We start from the raw sequence: 27275 nt of genomic DNA, 5'->3' as shown, positions 1-27275 counted from the left end.
GCTGCATGCATGCAGATACGTATGTGTTAGGCTAAAAGCTATTTCTCTGCCAGAAACTCTGTTGCCAGCAGAGCCCTTGTGAGCCTGCTGTTGCCTGATTGCCAAAGCTCCTAGGACAGCGATTCTGCTCACATCCACATTCATTAGCTGAATCCCAGTTAAAAAGAAGAGTGAGCAGGGGGGGAAATGTAATTTAAATGACAAAAGTAGTCTGTACTTTATCAAGCAGGGTAATTATCTGCTGCTTGCATATTTCAAAAAGGTTGTGACTATTAAATTGGGTGTTACCATGGAGCTGCCTTCAAAGCACTTTCTACAAGGCAGAGGGCAGAAAATATTCAATGAACACCAGCAAAATTAAATGACATTAAACAAAGTCCATTAATCAGTTGCTGCAGGCTAACTAGGAAACACTCTGTTCCTTCGCATCGCAAGCTGTGCGAAGGGACATCGTCATGCTGCAAAGGGAGTTTGACCCAGCTGTGTGCCTCTTCAGCCACCAAGCACTTCTAGTCCCTGTGTACTCTGCTGTCTGCATACAAAGATGAGATCATCTCTGTCTACAAAGTATGGAAAACAGTGTCATGAAACCACTCAGTTAGGACAACACGATACGATGTGATGAGATGCGACAAAAGGAAAAAGGAGCTTGTTTGGGTGAAAGAACAGGGTGTAGGAAGGCCTGAAAAAATGTAGGTCTTACCTTGGACCAATTTGGCCTCCGCAGCTGTACATCTGGCTTATAAGCCTTCTTTGGAGCTAATCCATATGGAAGAACTGGAGCTGCAGGTGCTCCCCAGCCGCCAAAGCCAGGAGGAAGAGGAGGAGGGGCACCTATTCCTGGTGGGGGTGGTGGGATCCCCGGACCACCTGGAGGAGGTGGTGGGATGCCCCCACCAAGGCCTGGAAGCGGAGGAGGTGGTGGGATGCCCCCACCAACCGCGCCTGGAAGCGGAGGAGGTGGTGGGATGCCCCCACCAACCGCGCCTGGAAGCGGAGGAGGTGGTGGGATGCCCCCACCAACCGCGCCTGGAAGCGGAGGAGGTGGTGGGATGCCCCCACCAAGGCCTGGAAGCGGAGGAGGTGGTGGGATGCCCCCACCAACCACACCTGGGAGTGGAGGAGGAGGTGGGATGCCCCCACCAACCACACCTGGGAGTGGAGGAGGAGGTGGGATACCCCCACCAACCGCGCCCGGAAGCGGAGGAGGAGGTGGGATACCCCCACCAACCGCACCTGGGAGCGGAGGAGGTGGTGGGATGCCCCCACCAACCACACCTGGGAGCGGAGGAGGTGGTGGGATGCCCCCAGAAACTGCACCCGGGAGTGGAGGGGCTGGAGGGATACCCCCAGAAACCATGCCCGGGAGTGGAGGGGGCATTGGGGCCACCCCAGTTGCACCAGAGAGTGGAGGGGGTGGTGGGATGCTGCCAGAAACAGTGCCCGGGAGTGAAGGTGGTGGCTGGAGGTTCTCTGTATGGCCTGGAACTGAAGGAAGAAGCAAGGAAGAAGAGAATGAAGCCATTTCTCTTTTGGCGTCTTCAAGCTCTTTTTCCAACTTAGCAATCTAAAGAAAAGTAGAAACAACATGCCATTACTAGCCACACAGAGCAAAGAGGGTATCATACTTAAACATTTCCCAAACGACCGGGCATATCTCAAAGCCTTATTCTTCCCCTCACAAGATGCTACCAAATGCCATTGTCACTGAAAAACTAAAGCATGTGGCAGCAAAAGAGGTTATCTTCTTCATATGAACACTTAGAGCCAGGTCTTCAAGTGCTCTTCCCATGAGCTGCTACAGGAAAGGATGCAATCCTGCAGCACTGTGGCCTCAGAAGCAATCCAGCTAGCCAGCTACAGCAGGGAGCATAATACTGAGGTAGAGTCAAAGAAAAAAAAAAAAAAAAAAGGTCAATGGTTGAAACAGGCCTCAGAGACAAAGCCTGTTGTGGTGATTTATTAGGTGGCTCTCAATTGTTAGGAAGCTAATGAACACATAAGATGCCCCAGCAATTTATGTCCATGAATATCAACGAGGGTGCTAGAAACAGTGTAGGTCATATAAAGAAATCCTGATTCTCTGTTTGCACCATCTGCCAATCCTACCATCAGTAAGTTTAAAAAGGGAAGAAAGACTATGCCAGCGTGAATAAAAAGGGTTACTGACAAGACTCAGTAACTGTACTGAGGCCCTGATTTATGAACTGGAGAGCACTATATTAGAAATTCAAATTATTAAAGTTAGTACAACAGCTGGGCTACATTTGTGGACAAATGAATGAGAAAGTCTTTCCAAACTTTTTTAATTAGATGAAACCTTGGGGAGGAAAGAATTTCCAAGGGGCATTTCTCTCCAAGCTGAATGAGCCCTGCTTTCCTCCAAAGAAACTGCCTTCCACTGAGACAGAGGATCTTCAGGACGCCCACATCACTGGTGGTGATGTGTCTAAACCACTATCACCCTGTAAGCCCTTGCTGTGGGATGTCAGAGAACCTGACAGACCTTCTCTTGTGTTGCATGACCCCTTCCTCATCATCTCCCCTCCTGCTCTCTCTCAGCTTTTGACCCAATTCTGGCATCAGACAGTACAAGCTTGATAAAAATGAAACCTCTTGACCTCAGTATCCAACCTCAAAAGTCGCTTCTGCAGGTCAGCTCGCTACTACCTGATGACAGGAGGTAGGTGCAGAACAGTAGCTACCACGGCCAACTTGCCTGTCTCAAGCAGCTCAGGAAGTACAGCAAAAAGTTTAATGTTTCTCTCCCTTCACTGTCTGCTTTCTTCCTAATTTTGTCAAGGGTAAACAGCCAGAGTGATAAAATTCAGTGAGGTTTTTCTTCCTCTCCTCCATAAGAGGAGGTACTTACAAAAGTATGTTGTCTGAAAGGGATTTCAACAGAACTCTGATTTCAAGACTGTTTTGTATGAACAGCTGCAAATGACTTTATCTTGCTCTATATTCTTTTTCTCCTGAGTAAACAAGTCAACACATTTCAAAAAACGGCATGCATTTTCTATTCTGTCACACATGAGACTCAGTAGGCAGAAACGTCTGCATTAAGATCCAAAAATTTGTTTAGTTGTTCTGTTTTGGCTCTCCAGAGAGCAAAACCAAGTATATACAGACTGCTTGGGCTTCAGACAAAGCACAACCACTGTGGTGCCATAATAGGACACTGCTTGAATGGGAGATGCAAAATTTATTCAGGGCATCCTGAATAAAAACAGATTGCAAAAATTCTTCTTTCTCCTACTCACACAGGGGCTGAGAGCACGGCTCTTTTAGGAGCAAGTCTCCCACACTTTCTTTGACGATACAAAAAAGCAGCTCTGAGTATATGCTTAGCAACTTCTGTCAGGAGTCTACATGTCTATGGAAAAGCAAAGATGCTTCAGAGTCAGTCCCACATAAGCCAGGTCACTTCTACAGGGATCTGGATGACGTTGAGCTAGAAGAAGTGTGTGAGTGGAATGCTGGACAACATCCAGGGAAAAAGAATCAAGACAGACAATTCTATTCAAGTTAAATCTACGATTCAGACATTTGGAGCATAACAAAACACCACAGCTGTCTGTGGAACAGAATAATAGGGAGAAAACCAACTCAAGGAACGCCTACGCAAAAAGACCTTTGGGCTAGCGAGAAATAAAAGTAGTAATCTGTGGACTGACTGCTGCTCTTGGATCTATTACCATTATGTGGAGAAAAGGAAAGCAGTGAGCAGTTATGAACAGCATCAGTACAGATTAGCCTCTTCATCTTTCTCCTGCCTCTACCTGTTTAAGCAAAGGTGGCTCAGAATGTCTCCTGAGGGCACTCCCCAAATAATCTCTGACTGCTGGGATCTCTCATCATTAGTTCTCCTTCTTCTAATGTTACCTCCACCCAGAGGCAAACAGAACTTTTCAAGGAAGACTTGACCCTCGAGCTGCTGTAACCTATGCCCAACTCATCAGCCCATGCCTCAGTGTGAGATTTACCTCCTCATTCAGGTGGGAGACTTTGCTTTCCAGCTCCTGCTTCTCTACAGTGATTTGCTGTTTCTCCATGTCCAGTAACTGTTTCTCACCACACACATCAAGGAGTTTCTGCTCAAAGTCACTTTCCATCTTCTTCATTTCAACTTGTAGCTCTTGCCGTGCAGTCAGCTCTGAGTCCAGCTGCAGAGACAATGAACATATAGGTTGAGCAAGGATGTGCAATGGGTAACAGTGGGGGTAAGGGGGACAGAGTGGGGGGCTTGCTTTCTTTTTCTAAAAACCTCTCAAAACCTAGATCACATTGCCCTCATGCAGTACTCCAATTGTGCAACCAGAGATGAAGATTCATGCCTCTGCCTAATCCAAGAGGCAAAAGACTTCCAGTCTTCGATCTCCAGTCTGGTAGCGACAGACCCCAAGTTTCCAAGTGAAACATATTCACACTGAAGTACATGCAGGGACACCCTTTCTCGCTGGGGAGAATTCATTACAGTTTTGGCACGGTCTGAAGGCAGCTGCTTGCATGGTAGTGACAGGAACTGAACTTTTCAATTATATCCCATCAGCGCTTCAGTTATTAGAAATTTATTAGATATTATCAGACAGAAACTGCAGGTGACTATCAGACTGGCTGTGAGTTCGAGAGGTATGGGAGCCCCATGCCCCACAGTACAGCTCAAATATTTTCCCTCACTGTGACAGCTGCAAATTTTTTTTTTAAATTAAGATGTAAACGTATGCTTTTCTGCTGTCAGAAAGGTCAAGCACAATGTTTACAGTGGTAATTAATTAGGGGGAAGTGGCTGGCAGCACTTCTAGTACACTGTCAGGTGTAACAGGCTTTATTCCGATCCCTGCCAATATATCTGCTACCCAGGCCACATCATCAGCCAAAAACCTTTTTCTCCAGTTCCACTGCTTTGGCCTCGCTTTTCTCCACCTTGGTTTGATCAATCAAGTTATCTAAAAATAAAAGGAAGGGAAATACAATTAAGGAGAAACACCATTGTAAACAAACGCCCCTTTTCCTTCCCCAGCACCTCACATAAGCTTAACAGTGCCCCTGCTGATTACTCACACCATTCATTTCAGGGTAGAGCTCTGCCCTTGCTGGAGAAACCCTGTCTCCCCATTACCACATCACCACTACAGAACCTCTACCTGAAGATGGACATGTCCTTCTTTTTACTAAAACACAAAAGATAGTTGGTTTCTTCTGGAAGCTGCTCTCACTAAAAAGCATATCACATCATTGGCAGTGCTCCCTGCCCAAACACAGCAGCATTCCGGATTTGATCTTAGAGGAATAGCTGTGTGCCCTGAGTGATGGAAGACATGCTCAAATGAAGTAGTGAGGGACAGCCTAGATCCTTGCCCCAAGGATTTGGAGGGGAGGGGGAGGATTAACACCAGAACACAGCTCAGCTAGAAGACAAAATACAGAGAGAAGCAGAAAGATCTGATGGACAACAGCTCAAATAAATACAGGGATTCACTAATAGGGTTTGTTCTAGAGCATGGTCTAATTGGGCTAGTTTCAACAGAGCTATTATCAGCTAAAAAACTTACCTATTAACCCCTCAATGTTTATGTCAAGATGCCTGCACTTAAAGTCAGGATCTGCACCATTCTTGTACAGGATTATCTGGGACACACATTCATCAATCAGCTTATAATACTGAGGTCTGCATTAGAAGAAGACAAGGCAACAAAACATTAATATCACTTCACAAAATAGATGGTATGCAAGTAGTCCAAATAAGGAAAGGTCTTGCAACAGTATTTGTTGTTGAATTTTTATAAGCACACCCAGTCATAACTTTTCAAGGTTTTGAAGAATGGCCATATGGCTGATGAAAACGTGGAAAGGCTTCTACACGCAGGACAAGCAAGCTTTCCCGAATAGAGAGACAGTGAAGGGGGGAAACGATAGAGATCTATAAAACGGTAAGTCACATGGGAAGGATTCTGTTATTCACTGCTTATTCAAAGGAGACTGGGGACTGTCAGGCTAAATCAGGAGTCAGGTGCAAAACAAGAGGAGATAGCTCTTCACAGAAGTGGCAGACTGGGCTACGAAACTCTTTGCTTTGGATCTTACAGATGCTCGGGGTTTTTACAGCTTCGCGGGGTGACCGGACAAATTTATGGGAAATAAATTCACCTGGGGTTATTAAGCACATTGAAACTACTCCCGATTCAAACAGTCTCCAACCAGTGTGTGGTTGGAGGCTAGGAGAGTACTCTGGGAAGCATTATATATGCTTCCCCCTTTCTTACGTGCTTCCCTGGGCACTGGCTCTTGGTCGCTGTCCCAGACAGGATACTAGGCTAGATATGTGGGTGGACCAAGAGATTAGATATATGGTCTGATCCCCTATGTCATGTTTTTTTTTAAATAGCAAGTTTGCTTTTCAGGTAACGTGCAGTCTGTTATGTCCCTCAGTCTGCACTACAAGCAACAAAGCATCAAGGTGAACTTCCCACTGGTATACTAGATGAACTGTGAGTACACTCCGTATTATTCAACCCTCAGCTTTTTGCCTAGCACCTTCATTGCCATTGGCAGTTAGCACTTTCACCTCTAAACTAGCCTTTTATCCTGAGACCATGCAGTACTAGGTTCCTTCTCTGTTCATACAAGCAGCAAGCGGATAACCCCTGCTGCTGGTAGCAAGCTTTACTTCCATTCTAGCAGGAGCAATTTCTCCTAAATTAATTCAGAAAACAACTTTCAGAGGGCTTCACAGTCACTCGTGACCTAATGAAGAAGGCAATTATTTCAGTTATTCTTCCAACAAATTATTTCATCTTTATGCGGTTTTTTTGGTTATTTGCTTTATTCTCTTCTATCAAATAGTTTTTCTCTTTATGTTAGGCATAGCATTTTTATCTCTTCTGAAATTCAACTTCTGTTAAAACTGAGTGCATAAATTATAAATATAAAAAAAATCTACAACAATATCTGACTAACACAAGTTGTGAACTCTACAACCATTCCCAAGGAGGCATACAAATAAACTACATTCAGAGGAATTTATCTACACTAAAACTTGCAACATTATATCCTTGGCATATTTTAAGTATACATACAGCCTTTTATGTCTGCCACTATATAGATTAAAAAAAAAAAAACAGGGATGCAGACAAATTAACCAATCTGATGTCTTTAAAAAAATTTTATGATACCACTTTAAAAAAAAACACACCCTCTCACAAGCAAGTCACCAGACATCAAGGCCCAAACACAATTTAACTCAATTATTGTCATTGGAAGAATGATTGTAGGAGGACAGAGTCAAACATCTGTCTGCGTCCTTTTCAAAAGCTATTTGTACTTTTGGTGTATACTCCCCTCTCCTACTACCAGGCTGAGACTATTACAGTGCATCTGGAGATCAAGCCTTTCTTGAAGCTGTACTGCATGTTTGCAAAATGACCTCAAAGGTCAGGAGTAACTTTAAATTTTCAATGACCACTGCAAACATCCCAGTATACTCTTTAGTTTTGCATTCTGTTCTCTAAGAGGAGCTTCTCAGTTTTAACAGGTTGAAAAATCACCTATCTGAAATGAAAGTGTTTGCTCTTTCCAAGTCTTCTGGAATTTCTATAGCCTCTTAAGAATGGCCACTAATAACTCTAAGCCTGTTCCCTAAACGTACTGGCACTAATCCTTTTAGGCACGCCTAATCTGTAAACAGTTAACTTTCAGAGATACTCTTTAATCTTCTAGTTTATTTTTTCCCCTATTCCACTACGAAATTTTGTTTTTCTTATTAGCGTTCATTTTGTTAAACTAAGTGCAGCTGTGGTTCTTATTTAGTGAAGCCTGAAACACAATGGCATTAAATATGACGCTTGTTAGAATAACAAGAACATTCCACCACAAATAGCAGACTAACATTAATCCTGAGTTCCTTACAAATAATAAATTTATGAAATGATTTCTTACTCTTGTTAGTTTTTGATACCTGTGCTTCATTTTGTGCTTTTGTCTGATTTTTTCCATACGTGCGCTAATTTTCTTTTAAGAGCCTTCATTAGGAATTAATTTAGGTTGTGGTTTTTGTCTGCTTTATTTTGCATTTGAGGCCAGCTAAGGCTATGAGAACTTTTTGTATTACCTACGCAACCGTAATTTATTGCTCCCTCCAGGACAAAAGCAGTGTGGTAGGGACCACAGGCGAATATTTATCTCATAACAGCCCAGGGTAAAATTTCCCTTCTCACCTGGCTTCGTAATCATTGCGAATTAGTAAAAGGTGCTGCAAGATGGAGAGGAAAAATGGTTCTGCTTTGGAATCCTTCACTGTGTTGAGGAGAATCTGGAACACTTCATTGAAATCAGTGAGGGATGGATTAAGGAAAAAGTGGGTCTCTGGGAAGATACTTAGGCAACCTGCCTACTCTCTCACCCTTCTCTTGGGCAAAGAAGCTTTTCTGGGCGCTGCTCTTATAAAGAACTATTTACACTTCCCTCATAAGAAATTTTGCTGGAGAGATTAGTGAAGGAATCACCTCAAAGGCACACAGAGCCCTTTTCACACCTCTCTTCTTTCAGTGGGTTTCTACCTCCCACAGTGATGGGCAAAAAGAGATTGCTAGCAGGTCACTCATTTCCCTCTCACAGGACAGTTAAGAGGTCCATCTCCCTGTATAATACCCAGTTTCACATGACGATCTCCGTTTGGATCTTTTGCATTATACTCCTATTTTCTCTCTCCCCCCTAAAAATTTAGTCTTACAAGTCTCCCTCACAACTGCACAGAGCACAGTCATTTCTTTCTTTTTTCTTTTTTAATTAAAGAGTTTGCTGTAGAGACCAGAGAATTTAAGAATTTTCCCTTTCCCACTATTTGTGGACCAAGGCACATGAAGGAACATGACAATTTGGTTAATTTAGTTTTGGGGTGCGTGTGTGGGTGTAGGGGGTGGCTAGAATAATTTTAGGTAAGTAAATTTTACAGCAGTAAACTGGCTGCAGTATTGCAGCCGAGCAACACTAGACATGCATGCTTTCACTACAATACTTGGAAGGAGGCCACCCTTAGTTCTTGAACTGCAGGTCAAATGGAAAAGCACAGACCTGCAGGCAATCGGACTTTCTCCCAGATGCCTTTTCCTTAAAGTCTCTCACTTCCCTGTAAACCAACCAACCAACCCCTCGCCCTCAACCACCAACTCCTCCTCAAAAAAAATCTTGACATTCCCATTCTTCTTTCTGACAAGACAATTCAGTGACCCAGTGGATGCTAACAGAACTGGTCTTAAAAGTGGAAAGAGTATACAGGCCACTTCTAGGCGTGCATGTGTGAAAAGGTTTCAGTTTAAGCCTCTTGTCCACAAGGAGTGCTCAGTAGTTAGCAGGGCAACAGTAAGCTCTGCACTCATTTCTTTATGCCTACCCACCTCTTTCCAAAGCCAGGCCTGAACCACTAGCTGCCTACCCAGCTTCCCAGGTCCCCATACACTAATCAAGATGAGAAGAGTGTCCTAGGATTTTGTCAGTACCGTTCCAAGGATAGCACGTGTCGTTTGGAATTGATAACTAGTTATCTGATCACCCTCCTAACCAGACTAAGTCTACGTCACAGACTGCAAGCTGTGGCAGCAAGGTGTGGGTGTTGCAACAGACTTGCATGGTATGACCATGTGATTATATCTCTCTATACAGGGGGAAAAATCCAGTAGTGAGATTGTTTTTCTTCCTAGATTTATACACCAGAATGGACTGACAAAAATACTCTAAAATCATACTGCTGCAAAGCAACAGTTCTTTCATATGCCCTCTGGTGGTCATCTCTGAAAGCTTACTACATGTTGCACAGAAATGTAACCTCTATCATGCGCTGCCTGGAAGGCAAACCATAGCATGCCGAAAAGGCCAACTCTAAACACAGAAGCACCAAACAAGCTGTCGTCCACAGTGTCAAATCACCGGGGCCAGTTCTGCCTCCTGCTGCTCACAAGCTCCAAGCACTCAGCTGCAGACTGACCTCTCTTCTAGTGTGCACTACCAGCCAGATTCCTTTATTCTTTAGGCAGTGAGTCAGATACCCCAGAACACACAACTTTCCAGAAGCTCTATAACAAAGGCAGTCTGGCGACAGCAAATTGTCTGGGTTCATCCACTTCCTGACTTGGGCTGGGTAGGAGGGTTTGAAAAACCCAAAAACCTAATCAGCACATATCCACCCTTCCACAAAGAAAGGGCTGTATGGAGATTTCTTTCTGAATTCATATACAATCCCATGACTGCCTGGTAGTGTCAAGGGTTTGGATGTATGCACGTTTTCTAGTCTGGTAGAGATTGCAGCTTTTCATATTTCTGCCTAGATTTGAGCTTAGAAACCTCCTAGGAGCATTAGCTTCCCCAAGCTCCTCCTCAGCCCAGCAAACAGCAAAAGGATATTCCATTTCAATGCGAACGTCATCTAGACGGCTCCTGAGGTCTTCAGAGTCCTCCTCACCATGTTCTTCAAATATACTCAGTTGCACTTTCAACTCGTCATTCTCCAGTGTACGTAGTTCCTGCCAAGGACATAAGCATACCCAGAAGCACCCAGTGAAAACGGATGGTCTAACAATATTAAAAAAAGCATCCCTCAAATCACATGCTAATACCTCTGAAGTGCACTGCTTGAAGATGGCAGTGGTTCAGAGGTTATAGTAAAGCTCAAAATAACATGGTAAAGGACCAGGTTTATTGACAATATCCCCTAAGGTTTGAAAAAGGCCCTAGGAAAAGCACATAATCACACAGCTGAGGCCAGCAGATACCCAAAGGAATGGACCCCCAAGGGAGAACAAACTGCATATTTGCAAAAAGAGATCATTATCATGGGTTTCCAGTAGAAAGTACTATCACTATTTAACAAACAAAACAAACTATGCTCAGAGCTGAATGTCCCGTCAAGTGCAGGCAGCTAGTAGGCCACCGAAAGGGCTGCAGCACAGCATATCTCATTACACCAGCAGACTTAAGGATCAGTTTTGCTTCATGCCTGCTAGAAACATAGCATTTCTGAGTGCTTTTAATGCAAGTACAACAGCTGTGCTACTGTTATTGGGCCATCATATTCGAGGGGGAAAACAGGAAAGATGGCTGCTCCTTACCTTAAGGATATGTTGCAATCCAGAACGCATGAGCTCACTACGAATGTGAACTCTGAAGTCAAGTTCATCGGCAGGGCTGATCATGGCATTGATCAGTTGCATACAGGCCACCTAAAGAAAAAGGGAGAGATGTGAGCAAGGACTGTAACTCAGTGGTTCAGAACTTCCAAGGAGCCAGAAGACCACACAAAAAGCTGTAGTAGAGAAAAAGTTAAGCCAAAAGGTATTTCATCCATCCCAAATTCATCTTGCTACAAGCTCTCCAGCTGTTGTGTTACATTCAAAGTGCAGCACCCACCAAATCTTAGGGAATTAGGTACCTTCAGTGCCACCGAGGTGCCACATTTTAGGCCATCCAGCAGAGGTTTGAATCGCTCCACCTCATCCATTTCTGCTCTTTCCGTCAGTGCCTCCAGAACTCGCTCATACCTGTGATGAGAGAGAATCAGCAGCTACCTCACAGGCCAGGACAGGAGTGTGCATGTGCACAGCAATTGTAAAATGAAGAGAAGAGTGAGAGTCAGAAGGGAGACTCCACCGAGAGGCAAGTAACTGTCAAAAGCTCAAGAGCAGCCAAAGGCAGGATATCTGCTACCACGTACATGCCTTCAGGTTGAGGTAGGATACAGAGGGCAGACAGAAGCTTCACAGCATCTATCATCATGGAAGGGACTTTTGGGTCAACAGCTCTCACAAGCAGTAGGATCCCCTCCTCCGTATCCAGCATTGTTTTGATTCCAAACTAAGGAGAAAAGAAAGTTAGAATTAATGTCTGAGCCTGAGCCAGCCCTACAGAGGAACGGAGTGGGAACGCTTTGTGATTCAGAAGGCTACGAGGAACGAAAGTAACAAAACACTTTCTCCAAAGGCTTGTCCAAACATCTCCGTTATCCTTGTTTCTGACAGGTGACAGAGGAATGACAAGAAAGGGAGGGACACATCTCAAAGCACACACTGTCAGCAAGAGAAAAGCTGTTAGGGGAACTTAAGATTCCAGGAGCTGCAGAGGGAATACGTGGACTTGAGAGGAAACAAAGACTCAGTTTACCTGAGGAGAGCGGGGAAGAATATGTACAGGGAGAAGGAAGTACCCTAGCTCGATCACAAATAAGGGAAAATGGGTGTCCACTGTACAGGAGTAAGACAAAAAGATGCACAGGAGGACAAGGAGGAAGAAATACTGGTTTGTGTCAAGCCCTCATAGACAAACAGAGAGATATAATCAGAGGTGAGCAGAACAAGCCAGGAAAAAGGGCACAGCAGTTGGAGTCCCATAGGCCTGAACAAACAGATGCAAAGTATTTTGGACATCCCAGGCTAAGTATAGGGTTGAGGCAACAGTACCAGAAAACACGTGGTACAGAAAAAAACAAAACAAGCAACACGCCGGCAGCAGCGATTTACTAAAGATCGAGAAACTTCCACTACCATTTTCCCTGCCCATTTTAGGGAATGTAGGCAACTGCCCTGAGATAACAGGACAGATGACACAAGGAGAAAGCTGTGGCTGTGCATGGTTACCTCTGGACTCTGGGCAGGACACTCACCTTGTTGTTCATAAAGGCCTTCAGACATCGGATGATCTCGTGTCTGCTCCGTGTGTCATATGAACTGTGAGGAAAAAAAAAATCAGCCAGCTGACAAACACAGTCTTATAGAGCAAGACACAACCCCTCTCTCTTCCAGGGCTCTTAGATACGGCTCTCTCAAGGCCTTTGGCACCCACTAACACACTGAAAGTCCACCTTAATTGGAGTTTATCTTCAAAAGGCAGTAGAAAAGGCTGTTTATGCAGGAAACCAACAAACTGAATTCTGATACATACAAAATTCAATACAATATTCACACAATATTGCCATCTATTGCCTCCCCCTACTCACAAGAATCCCTCAGCTCAATGCCAAACACCACTCTCACACATAGACGACTCCATCTCCATCCCAGAAGAGATATTTTGCAAGTCCCCAATGACCAGTCTTCCCTCACGCTTTTCCCTTTTCCCTCCCTCTCTGGCCTTACCACACTGAAACGGTATTTCTTCCCCTTCTCAATAACCAAGCTGCATGCAGACACAATAATAACCCCGCATATGAAAAAAAAACATATCCGTTCATCACTGAACAGTCTTCCTCAGTTTAACTACAGTGCTGTGATGCGCATCTCTGACATAGTCCTCATCAGTTTTCCTTGCACAGGTGGACAAGGATGGCTATCTTGACAAACACAGAGAGAAAAATCACATGGAGTGGATATGGGTCATGATCAGACTCTGGAAAAGCACAGGTCTGAACTCAGTTCTGCAGGCACTATATTTCTTGGCCTGATTCAAGTTCTGAGGAGCCATGGGATAAACTATAAGTACGGTATGTTGGTCAGTTATTGCAGTATTTTCTGTATGTTTATACTCACTAAATTCAAACTCTGCCATACAGAGACAGGAAGATGAAAAATATTTGAAATAATTCTGTATTTGTCAAGAGGTGGCCAAGGGACAATGTCAAGTGCACTATGTTTGATTTCACCTCCGACTGAAGTCACAAAATCAACATTAATCAGCATGAAAGAAGGTCCACATGAACACAGAACAGAAGAACTGTGGGAGGATACAGGAGGACATATTCTCCTGAGAGACGCAATAACTGATTTAGAAAAGTGGAGGGGTAGAAGAACACGGATACCTGCTTGGAGGCCTGGAGTAGCTTGGTCAGTCTCAGCTTTAAGACAGAATCAAGTTCAGACCTGTGCTTTTCCACAGTCTGATCAGAACCCATAACCCACCTACAATTCTGTTTCCTACAATTTTTTTTTCCCCTACATCTAAATTAAGCCACGCTTTGGTCTAAGGTGGCTACCTGAGCACCATACAACACGGGATAAACCCTAAAGAGAAAGAAGAGTATATGTTCTGTCTTTAACAGAGGTGCAGAGTAAGTGTTGGGGGGACAAATAGGTACTACAGTCCTTGCACCTGCTCTGTAAGAGATGGACTCAGAGCCTCACGTCTGTGGGGCTGTGCTAGGAGAGCAAGGAAGAGTCCAGAGGAGCAACTAGCCTCGTGGCTTTCTGGAAACTATTACGCTCAGAAATAATTCCCACGCAATCAGTTCCTCACCCTGGTGCTTCTTCTTTTTCCTCATGGAGTCCTTTCAAAATATCCAGCAGGCAGGTGAGGCCTTCAGCACCGAAGTTCTGCACCCAGCTGTCAGGAAGAGAAAAAAAAAAAAAACAATGAGCACACACAGCCTCCAAAAAAGAAAAAAAGAAAAGTATAAGTAGTCTGGCACTATCCCATACCCTTTCTCACTCAGTCACAGTGCAGCTCCCAATGTAAAAGCACCCAACCTTTCCATTTTTAACTTCAGTTTTGTCTAGGGTTCCACCCAACCTGCCTTCCCATCCTTACCTGACAGGGTTGTTGTTCAATGATACTCGCAAAGACTCCAGACAGTTGAGCAGCTGCGCATCCCTGAGATTTAATTTCAGTTCCTGGATATACATCATGGCTGACTTTGAGCTCTCCTTCTGGTTCATGCCCTGCACAGGGCAGAAAGAAAGCTCATTAAGTCAGCTAACTGCAGCTGAAGCACCACAGCACAGGAACACAGTTCTAAGCAGGAATTTTATATATATAAAACAGACAACTTGCACATGTTTCAACCAGTAACTGTTCTGAGGTTTGTAAGGCAGGCACTGCTCCAAGAGGTTCCTTACAGGAGCTGTGTGTGGATTTATACGTGGATCTGCTCTCTTACTTATCCATGGTCTGTCATTGTTTTAGAGGAAGTTCCCTTTCGCCTTCCATGTGGCTATATTGATATCATGCTGTTCAGCTTCAAACTAGTAGATCCTTACTGTAAGTGAAGTACAGCTCTGTCCAAAAGACCCATTCTCCTCTTCCTACACTGCTTAAACCACATATGGAAAGGATTACATTGTTCTTGTTGCTAGAAAAGGGCTAGCATTTCCCTGCATGTTCAAAGAAACTGATCTTATGTTCTGCCAAGAAGCTGTAATTTTGGCCAATCTATATAGCTTCTGGTAGAAAGCCTAAAGTCAAGGGATTTCCCTTTACCTTGAACTAACATGGCTACAAGTCCTGAAATATCACATATGCCAAAATCATTCATGCTCTTATACACCCTTTAAGGCTTTTTTCTTTACACAGGCTTCTGTTCACAAAAACAAAGGACATGCCAACGTTTCTTTGGCAAGAGAAGAAACTAGTACTTGACCATCTTTATATTCTTGCAATACGTTTCTAACAGGATGGTATTTCCTGATGATGGTAAGCATCTTGAATTAGAACGGAAGTCGTATACTGTTAACAACCTCTGCCTGCTTCCTAGGGAAGGCAGTTGCTGCACTGCATGAGCCTGTCTCAACATCAGCTCTGCACTGCAAAAAATGAACCCGGAAAGTCCTGAACTAATGATGCACTGAGCCCCAAGTCAGAAAACTGATGCTATCGGCTCAGTATGGAGATCGAGAAAGCCTCCTCACGGGCTACTTAAGCAGAACTCCAAGTACAGGTCTGATCTATGAGTAAAGCACATGAACTTACTTGGTCACTTCAGGCAATGACAATTTATTTCATAGCTGAAACACACACTCTTTTCTGCCAGCTCCTGGCAAACTTTACTGTACTGCACCCTCTCAAGAGGGCCAGATGACCAATGATTTAATGCATCATACCCCAATTTTATAAACATCTTCACACTGGCACATGATAGGAGGCTGTATTCAGGAAAATGAGCAATGAAAAAAAGAGCAGAGAGACCTGACAACATGAGAGCTACCCGGAAAGAGGTGAGGGAATACTCAGAATACTCCCTCAGAAGAGGGGCTCGCGCAGAAGACCAAAGTAAAACTGAAGAACCAGCCCAGCAAGGTTCAGCCAACCCCAAGAACAGAAAGAGGCTCTTGTGAGGTAAAAGCTCAGAAGGGGTAGGATTCACAGAGTAGGAGCCCACAGATAGTGGGCTCACAGGGCTCTTCCCTTCTGAAGTAGTGAATGCTGGGAGAAGATACATGGGAGTTTTGTAAATACAGTCTATCAGCATTAAAAAAGGTAAGCACGAACAAGATCTTGGAATAAGGACATGAACTAGCGGAGTGCTTACTTGGGCTTTTTCTCATGCTGTAGATACCATTAACCAGAGGCAGCCCCCAGGTTCCTCCAGAACCCCTTTGGACCTTGTTATTGATGTAGCCACTGAGACTGTAGCTGTTTGTGCTGGGTTTAGAAATGCCATATTAAACAGCACTGCCAACATGCTTGGATAGCTGGAATGTGCCGTATCAAGCAATTTTTTCATACTCCTTTGCTCCACAAACAAATGAAGGTCTAGAATCAGCTTTGCCATTTAAGCCGCTGTTTCCTCCCATGCTTTTCCACATTCTAGGGTTCTAACTGGAGAGTTAACTGATAGAAGTGCATTTGCTCAAGCTCAGCCCAGGCCAACAGGCAACATGAACCAGGGAGGAGGCAGCATGCTACTGACACCCAAAAACGCTAACTGCAGCCATTTTAAACAGTTGGGAATTCAGGAGCTAAGTCTTCAGAGAAATAATACACAATCAAGAGACTGTCACAGTATTCCTTAAGTCATGGACTTGAGTCTGGTCTTTTTAGACAACCCTTTTCCTGCCTACTGAACAATGTGATATAATCATACTTCCAAAATATATTGTTCTATTACACGAAGATTATGCTCTGATAATAATGCAAAGAGCTCTTCCTTTTACAGAAGCACATACCTGCAAGTCCTCCTTCCTAACCCTCATCTTACTTAGTCTTGGCAGCATCTGTTCTCATACCTGCCTAAGTGCAAAGCTCTGACTGGATCAGCTTTGCATTATGGGAAACAGTCACTAATTTCATGTATGTCACCTCCTGCCCTTAATGGAAATTAGAAACTCTCTCACAGATGAAGGTGGGCGGAAAATAAGACTGCATAAAACTCGGCCACCGACTAGACCCTTTCCTTCTGCGGGCCCTACCTCTCTTCTGTATGGATGTTAAAACTGAAGGAGTCAAAACTCACATGCTGGATCTTAAATTTCCCAGTCCCACCTTCAGGAACTGGGGATCCAGAAGTCAGCTGGCTTGGTTTAAACGCTTATGCCACAAAAAGATGGAGGTGCATTTTCCTAATCAATTGAGCATCGTATTGAAATTGGGAGTCTTGGTACCTTCCAGAAGCCTCTGGAGAAAAAATGACGAGATCTCAAGACAGCAAGTCAACACCCAGCACTACAGGAGGGATGAGGTGTGGATGCCATCAGATTCCATTAAAAAGCAAATGCCCACAGGTCATGGGGTGACAGAAGAGTAGGAGAAAAACCACTCGCAGGAACCAAGATGAAACCAAGGGCAGCAAGTATCTGCCAGACCCAAAAGTAGGGAAAAAGGTCTTTAGGAGCTGGCACCCATTAAGACAGCATAGAGGAAGAGATATGATTTAATGAGGCAGTAGATGAGTAGAAAGCAGTTGAAGATAAGTGGAGAGGGGCAAGAAAGCAGGTATTTCACCCAGTAGCATATAAATACTTAGCTCTTAAATGCAACGTCTCAGTACAGACTGCTCAAACTCTCAAAAAGAAAAGAAAAAAAACCGTGCATCAAGTGAACTTCAGAGAGAATACGTCTACATAGCTTAAGCCCCAAACCTCAGAAGTTACTTAGAAATTGCACCAGAAATCTTGTTTTAAGATATCTTTCTCTTTCCCCTCCATTTAAAATGATCTCTGGTTGAATTTTTGAAGGGATCTGGAAGCAGTCAGGGCTCAATTCAGGCTCATACAATAAGATGTTTACATGCAAACCGCAGATGACCTCACCCCAACATAAAACTTGAAAACATGGGCCCGTCAACGTTCTATTCTTTTTTTTTTCTTTTAATATAAACACTTCTTTTTATGTAAAAAAATTATACATTTTCCAAAATTTGAGTTTCAAGAAATAAAACTAGAAGAGTGTAAATTAAGTGAGTTCGCTTCCTCTCACCTTTGCCAAGGCAGGTGATGGAGGGAAATCAAAAGAATAAAATGTAATGTTTCAACTTCTGAAATATCCTTCAGTAAAGCTGTAATAGGGTAATCCCACAAAACTGTGTTTTTATTTTTCAGATTTTGACACCTCTTGAGATATCATGTACCAGTTCTCCACTAGTTTTCCATCTTGCAAAGAAGCCTTTTTAACTTATCAAGAGATATCAACAACACGTTCCTAATACATCAAGGTTTTCTTATAATAAGAACCATGTTTTGAAAAAAAGGAGTACTTTTAATGTAACTTTTTAAAAGTTCCTGAAAGAAAAGATGCTACTACCAGCTACGGAATACTTTGGCTCCTTCTGTTCCAGTAAATCAAGCTATAGAAGTTGGCCAAATGATGAAAAGCACAGGACAGCTGAATCTTTATTACAATTTAATAGTGGCTTAATTACTGCATGATCAATCACTTCACTGAAAACTTCCTCCAAAAACAACTAACTAAATACTTATGGAGTTACATACTAGAGAAACTAAGATTTTACGCTGACTGTCTAGATATATTTCTTTTGACTTATTCAAGGAAACTATGTTTTATGTCTTGTTTTAACTTAAGAAACTTCTGAGATTTTTATTTAAAAGCCAGGTTGGAGTTTTTGTGTCGGAGCCACTGCTGAGCCTATAGTGGCTCCCCCTGATGAATCCAACACAGCGTTGAGGGACAGAAATACTCACAGCTTTAGATGTGTGCAGATACTGGGACACCATCTCCCTCTTGATCATAATGTCTTTCTCTCTCAGAGGCTGCTGCTTCTCCTCATTTAGGTTCATATCCAGCTATTGAAAAAAGCATACAAGTTTTCAAATGCCTTTATGCCTTTATTCTTGGAGCAGTATTCAGTATGCAAAGCATCATTTACCCTTAGAACAGAATCTATTCCCAAAGTCAGGCAGGAAGAGTCTTTCACCTTTGCCAAAGCAAAATGAGTACACACATTAGCAGCAAAGAGAGCCTGCACTTCCCTTCTAACCTTCACCAGAAGAGGTAACATTGTGGTAGAAGGACAAGGCCCATCTTCAACAACTTCCCCAAGCGGATGTCAGCACTCAGGGGAGAGCAAATGTTACCTCCTTTCAGCAGGACACCTGACCTTCCAGAAAGGCAGAGAAAAGCCCCCAAGCCCTATGGGATTCTACACAAATAGAAAGCTCTTAACTCGTGACTGAAAACTGCTGTCTGTTAAGTGGTTAACCTCAGCAGTTATTAAATTGAGGTCTGCAAAGCTGCTCCGGCTCAGTTATAAGGCGACCATTAAGAAGTAAAACTACTGCTGGATGGTGCTCACACAAAACTCGATCCCTCACAAGGCCCAGCAGGCAGTGTCACATCATCTGGGGACTTTGGTGGTTAAATATGACTACCTTTAAGCTTATCCAATATTCATTTAATTTTTAGTCCTAGCCATAAGAAGGCTGGGAGACTAGGAGAGAAATCAGAGACATAGCTCTAATCAAAACCTGCTCTCAGCCTGTTGAGGCAAGTTTACTCTTCTCAAGCGCAGATTGAAGGATCTAGCCTGGAGAGCCAAAAAGAAAAAGCGTCCATAACGAGCCAACCCTGACGCTGCATTCTGATCTGAGAAACAGCAGGCCAAATAAGAGCAGACTCTCTTCAAAGAAGAGGTATATGAAAGCAGGACAGGTGAAGCAGGCCAATGAAAGACTTCAGAAGTCATTTCCATTCCTGTGCTTGCTAAAGAGAAGTTGCTACAGAAAGCAAGTAATACAAGGAGAGAGAAAACATGACATTAGCTTACCAGCATCTGCTCAAAGAGCACCAACACATCTTCATCCGGTATTTCCTGGAGTGTCTGTCCTGAAGCAGAGACATCCACATAGGCAGAGGAATTCCTATGAGATGCATTGGGCTTTTCCTTTTCCTTCTTTATCCTCATGCTAGTGAATCGCTCCAACTGGTGTGAGGATCAAAGCAAAAAAAAAAAAAAAAAAAAAAAAAAAATCACCAATCATTCAAGGCCTACCTGCTATCCCAAAAGTTACACACCAGGCATCCTGCCTGCACTCCTACAGCTGGTTGTCCCAGACATACACAGCAGTGGAGAAGGCTGACCTCGACAGTTTGAGAGTCCTCAGCCTGCACACTAAATAAACCAAATGGATATTAGTAAGGAAGCTTTTGAAATTTTAGATTAGAGAGGGTATAAATTCAGTATCTCCTTTGGAAAAGACCAAATCCTGGCCAGATCCAAACGTTTTTGTAGTGCCAAACTTTTGATTCATGCTAGTGTTAAGACTGCCAGTTAAGTGGACACTTAGAAGAACAGAGATAGAAGGGCGCATTACAGCCTATACCCAAGAAGCAAAACTAGACAATCAGAGCAAACAAACAAACAAAAAAACCATAAAAAAAACCCCAAACGCCTTTCACAAGGACTAACCGGCATGCAACAGGTACACGGCATCGTGGCATCAAGGGCAGAATTCCCTTCAGAGGAAGGTACTAGAACAGAATCTGCCATGAGCAAACAGACACTGTATATGGCGTGTCATCAGCTGCTAGGGAAACAGCCAGCGCAAAGAGGTTACAACAAGCAGAACAAAACACATGCAGGGGAGAAAAAAAAAAAAACACCATCCTTACTTCATCTGCCATGAGCCGCTTCAAAGTCTGTGAGACAAGGGAAGGAGAAAGGGGAAAAACAAATCAGTGACACAAAATGTTTCCGACACAAAAGAGGACAAGGGGAAGGGGGGCAGGGGAAGGAAGTATGTAGTGATCATCCAGATTTTCCTTTTCTTTTAGTCTGAACAGAAGTCAAGTCAGAAATGCCGAGTTTGTACATCCTGTATGCTATATCTGGTGCGAGTTCCTCCAACATAAACATTTCAGAGCATCAGGGCAGCAATTACAGTGATGGATTAGGTACCTCTTCCCCCTCTCCTCAGGGCAGGAAGTTTTGTCCCACACTAAAACTCTGTCTAATGTCATATATTGACAAGCTCTGGAAAAAGCAGACAATCCCACCATTGTGCACACCCTGCAGCAAGGGGGGTACTGTTGCTTTCAATAGGCAATGCTGTCTTTCCCTTCCGCAGAAGGTAGGAGGGCAGATTGAACCACTACAGATCAAACTATCACCCAGTTACACCCATATCCTCTTCCACCAGACGTGCAAAATGCTGAAAGTTAATTCCCTCGCTTATGGGTCTTTCTGCTCAGCAGGGTTGAACAAAAAGGACGCATCCTATGACGTACTTTGGGAAGCAGATCCTCGGTAACATAAACCCCGACTTTGTGCGTTTCCATGATCGCAACTGTGCTCAAACTGCAGGACCTGGTGTTCGGGTCCCCTAGACGCTCTGCTTGCGGGATGCATCCTGCATCATGGCAATTCCTACTACTACTAAAATTTCTGGATTTTCATATGACTGAAATTCCAGCAGAGGGCAGAAAGCATCCACACTACAGGACCAGCAAGCCACATATCTGCCTCCAGGACAGGACAGAGAACAAGTACAACACAAATACAATAGCGAGCAAGCAGAGCAGGACCCCTGGAGACAGGCTACACAGCCTAACAGCACACAGAGCGCATGAACGGCAAGCCTTTAACTGGCAACCCAACGCACCACGTGCCCCGCACAGGACTTAGAAATAACTTGGAAATCTTAAGATAGAGAACGGTTATCTTAAGGTTGCATGATGGACAGACTCAAGGCAAAAATTCTCTAACATGGCGATTCGTTTTTATCTCTGGGACCTGAAATACTCCAAAACCTGTAACTATACTATTCTTTTATTGAGGAAACACAAGAGGGAATTTCAGTTCTTATTTTAATAAAATAACCTTGAAAACACAAATCAAACATAAGCAACTCGGAGAGGTCTACAGAGAGCCTAAAACTAACCAAGAGCCATCCACTGTGCCTTCACCTCAGGCTGGCCTCTGTGGGCTCCACTTAGGGTATTTTGCAAAAACGTTAAATATGGAGAAAATGTAGGAGTTCTGCCAGGGAATATCCCACCACAGTCTAAGCTGTCACCTGCTGTTTTACCATCCTGACTTACCTGACCTGACTTGTCCCCCAGCCTTCCCTTCCCCTCCATAGGCCAATTTATTACTACTTTGCATTTTCCTTCCTCCATGCAGGAGAGAGAGCACTGGACCTGTGCACGTATGCTCTCGAGGCACAGCTGGCTGGTAGGAGGCACAGCAGCCAAGATATTAAAACAGAGAAGCTGAAACCCACTATATACCATCCAAAGCAAGGACAGAAACCCTGGACCCAGCTGCCTAACAACCCAAAGTGTGAACTGAGGCCCATCTCACAGATCTGGTCAGCTGAAGAGCACAGGTGAAAGCAAAAAAACAAAACAAAACAAAAAAAACAAGCCCCCAAACAAACAAAAACCCTCACAGAAGTCATTTATGAGGAAGGAAAACTCATATAGTTATTCTCAGTCTTAAAAAAATCTCCAGTTTTCACTGCTGACTCATAGCCAAGCACAGGGATTGAAGGGTCAGGAAGTGGGAATGAAGGGAATTTAATGAAAGTACAACAGATTAACACTTGCACAGCCTTTAGAAGTTGGTGTATGGGATCTATCTTTTTGGACAAGAGGATACAGGACTGTCCGTGCCAGTTATGAACTACCAACTCTGTGTAACCCTTCTCCCCCAGGGGAAATACTAGTGGCAAGCAGAACAACTTGAGCACTTAAGAAAAAACAGAGCATGATAACAGTTCAACTTGGGTTTTGCAGGGGCTTCAGAAAGATGAGTAGGGTTATCACAGAATCAGAGTGGTTGAGGTTGGAAGGGACCTCTGGAGATCATCTGGTCCAACCCCCCTGCTCAACCAGAGTCACCTAGAACACATTACCCAGGATCACGTCCAGATGGCTTTTGAATATCTCCAGGGAAGGAGGCTCCACAGCCTCTCTGGGCAACCTCGCCCAGTGCTCAGTCACCCTCACAGTGAATTTCTTCTTCACGTTCAGATGGAACTTCCTGCGTTTCCATTTGTGCCCATCGCCTCTCATCCTATCACTGGGCACCACGGAGAAGAGCCTGGCCCCGTCCTCTTGACACTATGCCTTCCCATACCTATACACATTGATAAGATCCCTGTTCAGCCTTTTCTTTTCCAGGCTCAACAGGCCCAGCTCCCTCAGTTTTTCTTCATAGGAGAGATGCTCCAGTCCCTTCATCCAGTAGCGCTCTGTTGGATTCACTCCAAGTTCTCCACGTCTCTCCTATATTGAGGAGCCCAAAACTGGGCACAGTACTCCAGGTGTGGCCTCACCAGGGCTGAATAGAGGGGAAGGATTACCTCCCTCCACCTGCTGGCAACACCCTCCCTAATGCACCCCAGGATACCATTGGCCTTCGTGGCCACAAGGGCACACTGCTGGCTCATGGTCAACTTGTTGTCCACCAGGACCCCCAGGTCCTTCTCTGCAGAGCGACTTTCCAGCAGCTCAGCCCCAGCCTGAACTGGTGCCTCTATGGGGTTATTCTTCCCCAGGTGCAGGACCTCGCACTTGCCTTTGTTGAACTTCAGGAGGTTCCTCTCTCCACGAGGCCTATCTCTCCAGCCTGTCCAGGTCCCTCTGAATGGCAGCACAGCCTTCTGGGGTATCAGCCACTCCTCCCAGTTTTGTATCATCAGCAAACTTGCTGAGGGGGCACTCTGTCCCTTCATCCAGGTCACTGATGAACAAGTTAAACAAGACTGGACCCAGTACTGACCCCTGGGGGACACCGCTAGCTACAGACCTCCAACTAGACTCTGTGCCACTGACCACAACTCTGAGCCCTGCCATTGAGCCAGTTCTCAATCCACCTCACTGTCCACTCACCTAACCCCCACTTCCTCCTCAGCTTGCCTATGAGGATGTGATGGGAGGCAGTGTCAAAAGCCTTGCTGAAGTCCAGGTAAACAACATCCACTGCTCTACCCTCATCTCCCCAGCCAGTTGTCCCATCACAGAAGGCTATCAGGTTGGTTAAGCATGATTTCCCTTTGGTGAATCCATGCTGACTACTCCTGATCACCTTCTTTGTCCTCCACATGCTTGGAGATGCCTCTGTCCCTGGAAAGGTGATGGAAGAGCTCATGCTGGAGGCCAAGGTCAACTGGCCTGTAGTTCCCCAGGTCCTCCATCATTCCCTTTTTGCAGAATGGGGTGACGTTGGCTTTCTTCCAGTCCTCAGGCACCTCTCCTGTTCTCCAGGACCTTTCAAAGATGATGGAGAGTGGCCTAGCAATGATGTCCACCAGCTCCCTCAGCACTCATGGGTGCATCCCATCAGGGCCCATGGACTTGTGGGTGTCAAGTTTGCCTAAATTATCTCTAACCTGATCCTCCTCCACCAAAGGAAAGGATATACATCTCTATAACCATCAGCTGATCTCTCTAAATTTCTGCCTTTGAGAGGAATCAGAGAGAAATTTGGCCATTAAAATTCTCATAGCAAGGCTCTTGAAGCACTTCACTCCTTACAAATACAAACATTTAAGGAAAGGCTCTAGAAGTAGGGGTGACATGAAATTTTCCACTACTGTGAGAAATTTAAAGTCAAAAATCTAGGCTACACAGAAAAGGGGAAGATTGGGAAGAATTAACTGTGCAGTGTTTACATCAGGTAGGCTTTCTTCTTTGAAGAGCTTCTACCATTTTCATGGGAGGGAGTCTAGCAAGGAGTCAAGTAGTGGAAGGTATGTGCTGCACTCTCAGTACGGTGAGCACGATACAAAGATGCTCAAGTTAGACTTGCACGGAAAGCGCACAGCTTCAAGAGAACACTCTTCATTTGGATTTCATGTCTTGCTTGCAGCTTGCTTGCGACTGGATCCTCGCCAGCTAGGTATGTTTTACCTACTGACAACTAGCATACCACGTAGGATGGGTTAAAACATAATTAAACTTATTTCAAAAAACTTTTTTCTTCCTCCATCTCATCTAAGAACAATCTTACTCAAAAAGTCGGAATGAGCTAAGACAGGATATTACTGAAAATACGGAAACGGCCCAAAGTAAGCACACTGCACAGACTGAGCAGGAGGCAAAGCTAAATTTACCTTACTGCTGCTAGTCTACAAAGATGAGCTGTTCCGTTTGGGATCGTAATGGAGATAGGCTGTTCATTCCTCAAAATTTAAAGAGAATGTGTGTTTATTCCCAATGGTAACTCCATACCTGCCAAAGGCCATGACCCTGCCATCAACTCGGGAAATGACAGGTTTTTCTGCTGGATCAGTTACTGTTCTTACCCCAATTCCAGTACAAAAGTCTTGTTTTCAATCTACTGTAGCTATTAAAATTGTCACACCTAAGGTAGGAATTCAACTGCAGGCTTAGATATGAAGAAATAAAGAAAATTTGCCAGGCCTTCCAAGATGGACTACGTGTCTACTCTTATTCTGAGGCAGGGTGTCCAGTATTTCAAGTTATATCTCACTGCAAATAGGCCATCTCCAAATAATATGGCCAGGACAATGTTATTTGCTATCATATTTCTGAACTGTCATCTATGCTTATCCTCTAAGCATCTGCTCAGTTATTCTTTGAAAGAGATTACAGTTCTTCATCAACTAGTTGAGAACTATATAATATATCCGCTTAGCGCAACTGAGTATTTGCACAGCGCCCCAGCAGACTGCCAGCTTAAAATCTCTATCAGAAAAACCATGTAAGTTTTTTTTTTTTTAAACAGAAAGTCATTAGATTTCCATCAATAAGAAATGCTTGACACAGTAGCTTCAATTCACATCAAAATATTGCCTTTTCTGAAATAGCTTGAAAGACTTCATATCAAATTCCATGAAAAAAAAAATTGTTTTTTTTTTCCAAATCACCTGAGATTCCTTTTAAAAATTATATTTTGTCTCATATCCTCTGCTGTGGGTCAGGCTTACTAGAGGACTGTATTATACACAAAATAGCACACAGTTTCCCTCTGATAGTGTAGCATGGCTCCTTGCAGAGATGATAACAGAGAGGAAAGCAGAGCCTGGAGTCAGGAGGGAAAGGTGTGAGAAGGCAGCAAACATGTCAGAAATATGCTTTAATGTTGCAGTGATTCAACGCTTCGTTGGAAAAAGCCAAAACTGGGAGGGGGGAAAGAAAGAAAAAAAAAAAAAAAAAAAAAAGCAGCACACCAGTACCATCATCACCAATGAAAGTAAAGTAATTTTTATTTCAGGAACAGTAAGCTATTTGCAAATGAATTTACACTCCGGAAAAATTTTTAACCTTAAAAGGTGGTGTTCTGAAATTTTTTCCCGGGATAGAAATTCCACCCGCCCCCTCCAGCCAGAAAAGCCTTGAACCATAAAGCTGAACATTACTTCAATGATTTCTGCAACCACTTGCAAGAACATTGGGTATTCTTCAAATTGTAATTATGGCAACAGAGTTGGAATGGAAATTAGACTTCAGGAAACAAGAAACAAAGTTTGAATCAAAAGGCTAAATAAGGAAAAGCCCGAGTGATAAAGTTAGAAGGCTATTACAAAATTGTCTGGAACAGTTCCATGTGGGGGTCAGCCTACTTTGATCTTCCACGGGCAAATGAAGATAGCATGTATTAAAATGAATTTGTCCTAATTAGGATGAAAAGTAGATTTTTCCCCACACACGAGAGGCCCAATTGTGGCAGCCCGATGTCTCATCTCTCAAGACAGTTGAGTGGCTCCCTGTGTCTCATCCTCCCAGAAACGCTCTTCCACAAGACTTTTATTCCTGCCTTCTGATGGTGGGATGTAGCGGGCTTTAAAAGTTGTTTCTACGGACTGTGACATATGCCTGTTCTCACTACCCACTGTTTGCTTTGCTTCCCTGTGTACTCATGCGTTTAATATATGTTCTTAAGAGAAGGGTTGTATCCCTGGTTTTCATGATCAGAGGTTCAAGGGAAGTTATAAAGTTAAGAAGAGAAAGTTACAGCTGTGTCGTTGGCAAGACCTCCTCCTGAGTCATCCCTTTTGACTCCAGAGGAGTGGCCCGTTAATACTCTGCGAAGAGTAGGAGGGATCTCTTACTGAATGGATTAATGCAGCATGAGGTGTTGCAAATCCTCTGTGAGCCCTTCTCTCTCATTTCCCCCCCCCCTCCATTCACTATTACTCAATATTAAAAGCAAGTTCAAAGGA

General features: G+C 43.9%; 1 protein-coding gene across 1 annotated transcript in view; it reads right to left on the bottom strand.

Annotated features, from left to right (window-relative positions):
- The window catches only part of DIAPH1 (diaphanous related formin 1), a 44931-nt gene that overhangs the window by 1706 nt on the left and 15950 nt on the right, over positions 1 to 27275 (bottom strand). The window contains exons 2-16 of the mRNA XM_068960111.1: positions 20758 to 20784; positions 19913 to 20068; positions 18831 to 18932; positions 14506 to 14636; positions 14215 to 14301; positions 12650 to 12713; positions 11705 to 11844; positions 11423 to 11531; positions 11103 to 11213; positions 10399 to 10517; positions 8217 to 8333; positions 5556 to 5671; positions 4885 to 4949; positions 3987 to 4166; positions 704 to 1567 (exon numbers count right to left, since the gene is read on the bottom strand). Coding sequence (XP_068816212.1) covers positions 704 to 1567; positions 3987 to 4166; positions 4885 to 4949; positions 5556 to 5671; positions 8217 to 8333; positions 10399 to 10517; positions 11103 to 11213; positions 11423 to 11531; positions 11705 to 11844; positions 12650 to 12713; positions 14215 to 14301; positions 14506 to 14636; positions 18831 to 18932; positions 19913 to 20068; positions 20758 to 20784 — 2388 coding nt within the window. The remainder of the gene's footprint in view (positions 1 to 703; positions 1568 to 3986; positions 4167 to 4884; positions 4950 to 5555; positions 5672 to 8216; positions 8334 to 10398; positions 10518 to 11102; positions 11214 to 11422; positions 11532 to 11704; positions 11845 to 12649; positions 12714 to 14214; positions 14302 to 14505; positions 14637 to 18830; positions 18933 to 19912; positions 20069 to 20757; positions 20785 to 27275) is intronic.

The sequence above is a fragment of the Struthio camelus genome, chromosome 13, assembly GCF_040807025.1.
Source record: "Struthio camelus isolate bStrCam1 chromosome 13, bStrCam1.hap1, whole genome shotgun sequence".
Taxonomy (NCBI): Eukaryota; Metazoa; Chordata; class Aves; order Struthioniformes; family Struthionidae; genus Struthio; species Struthio camelus.
This window is presented reverse-complemented; position numbering and strand designations above follow the sequence as displayed.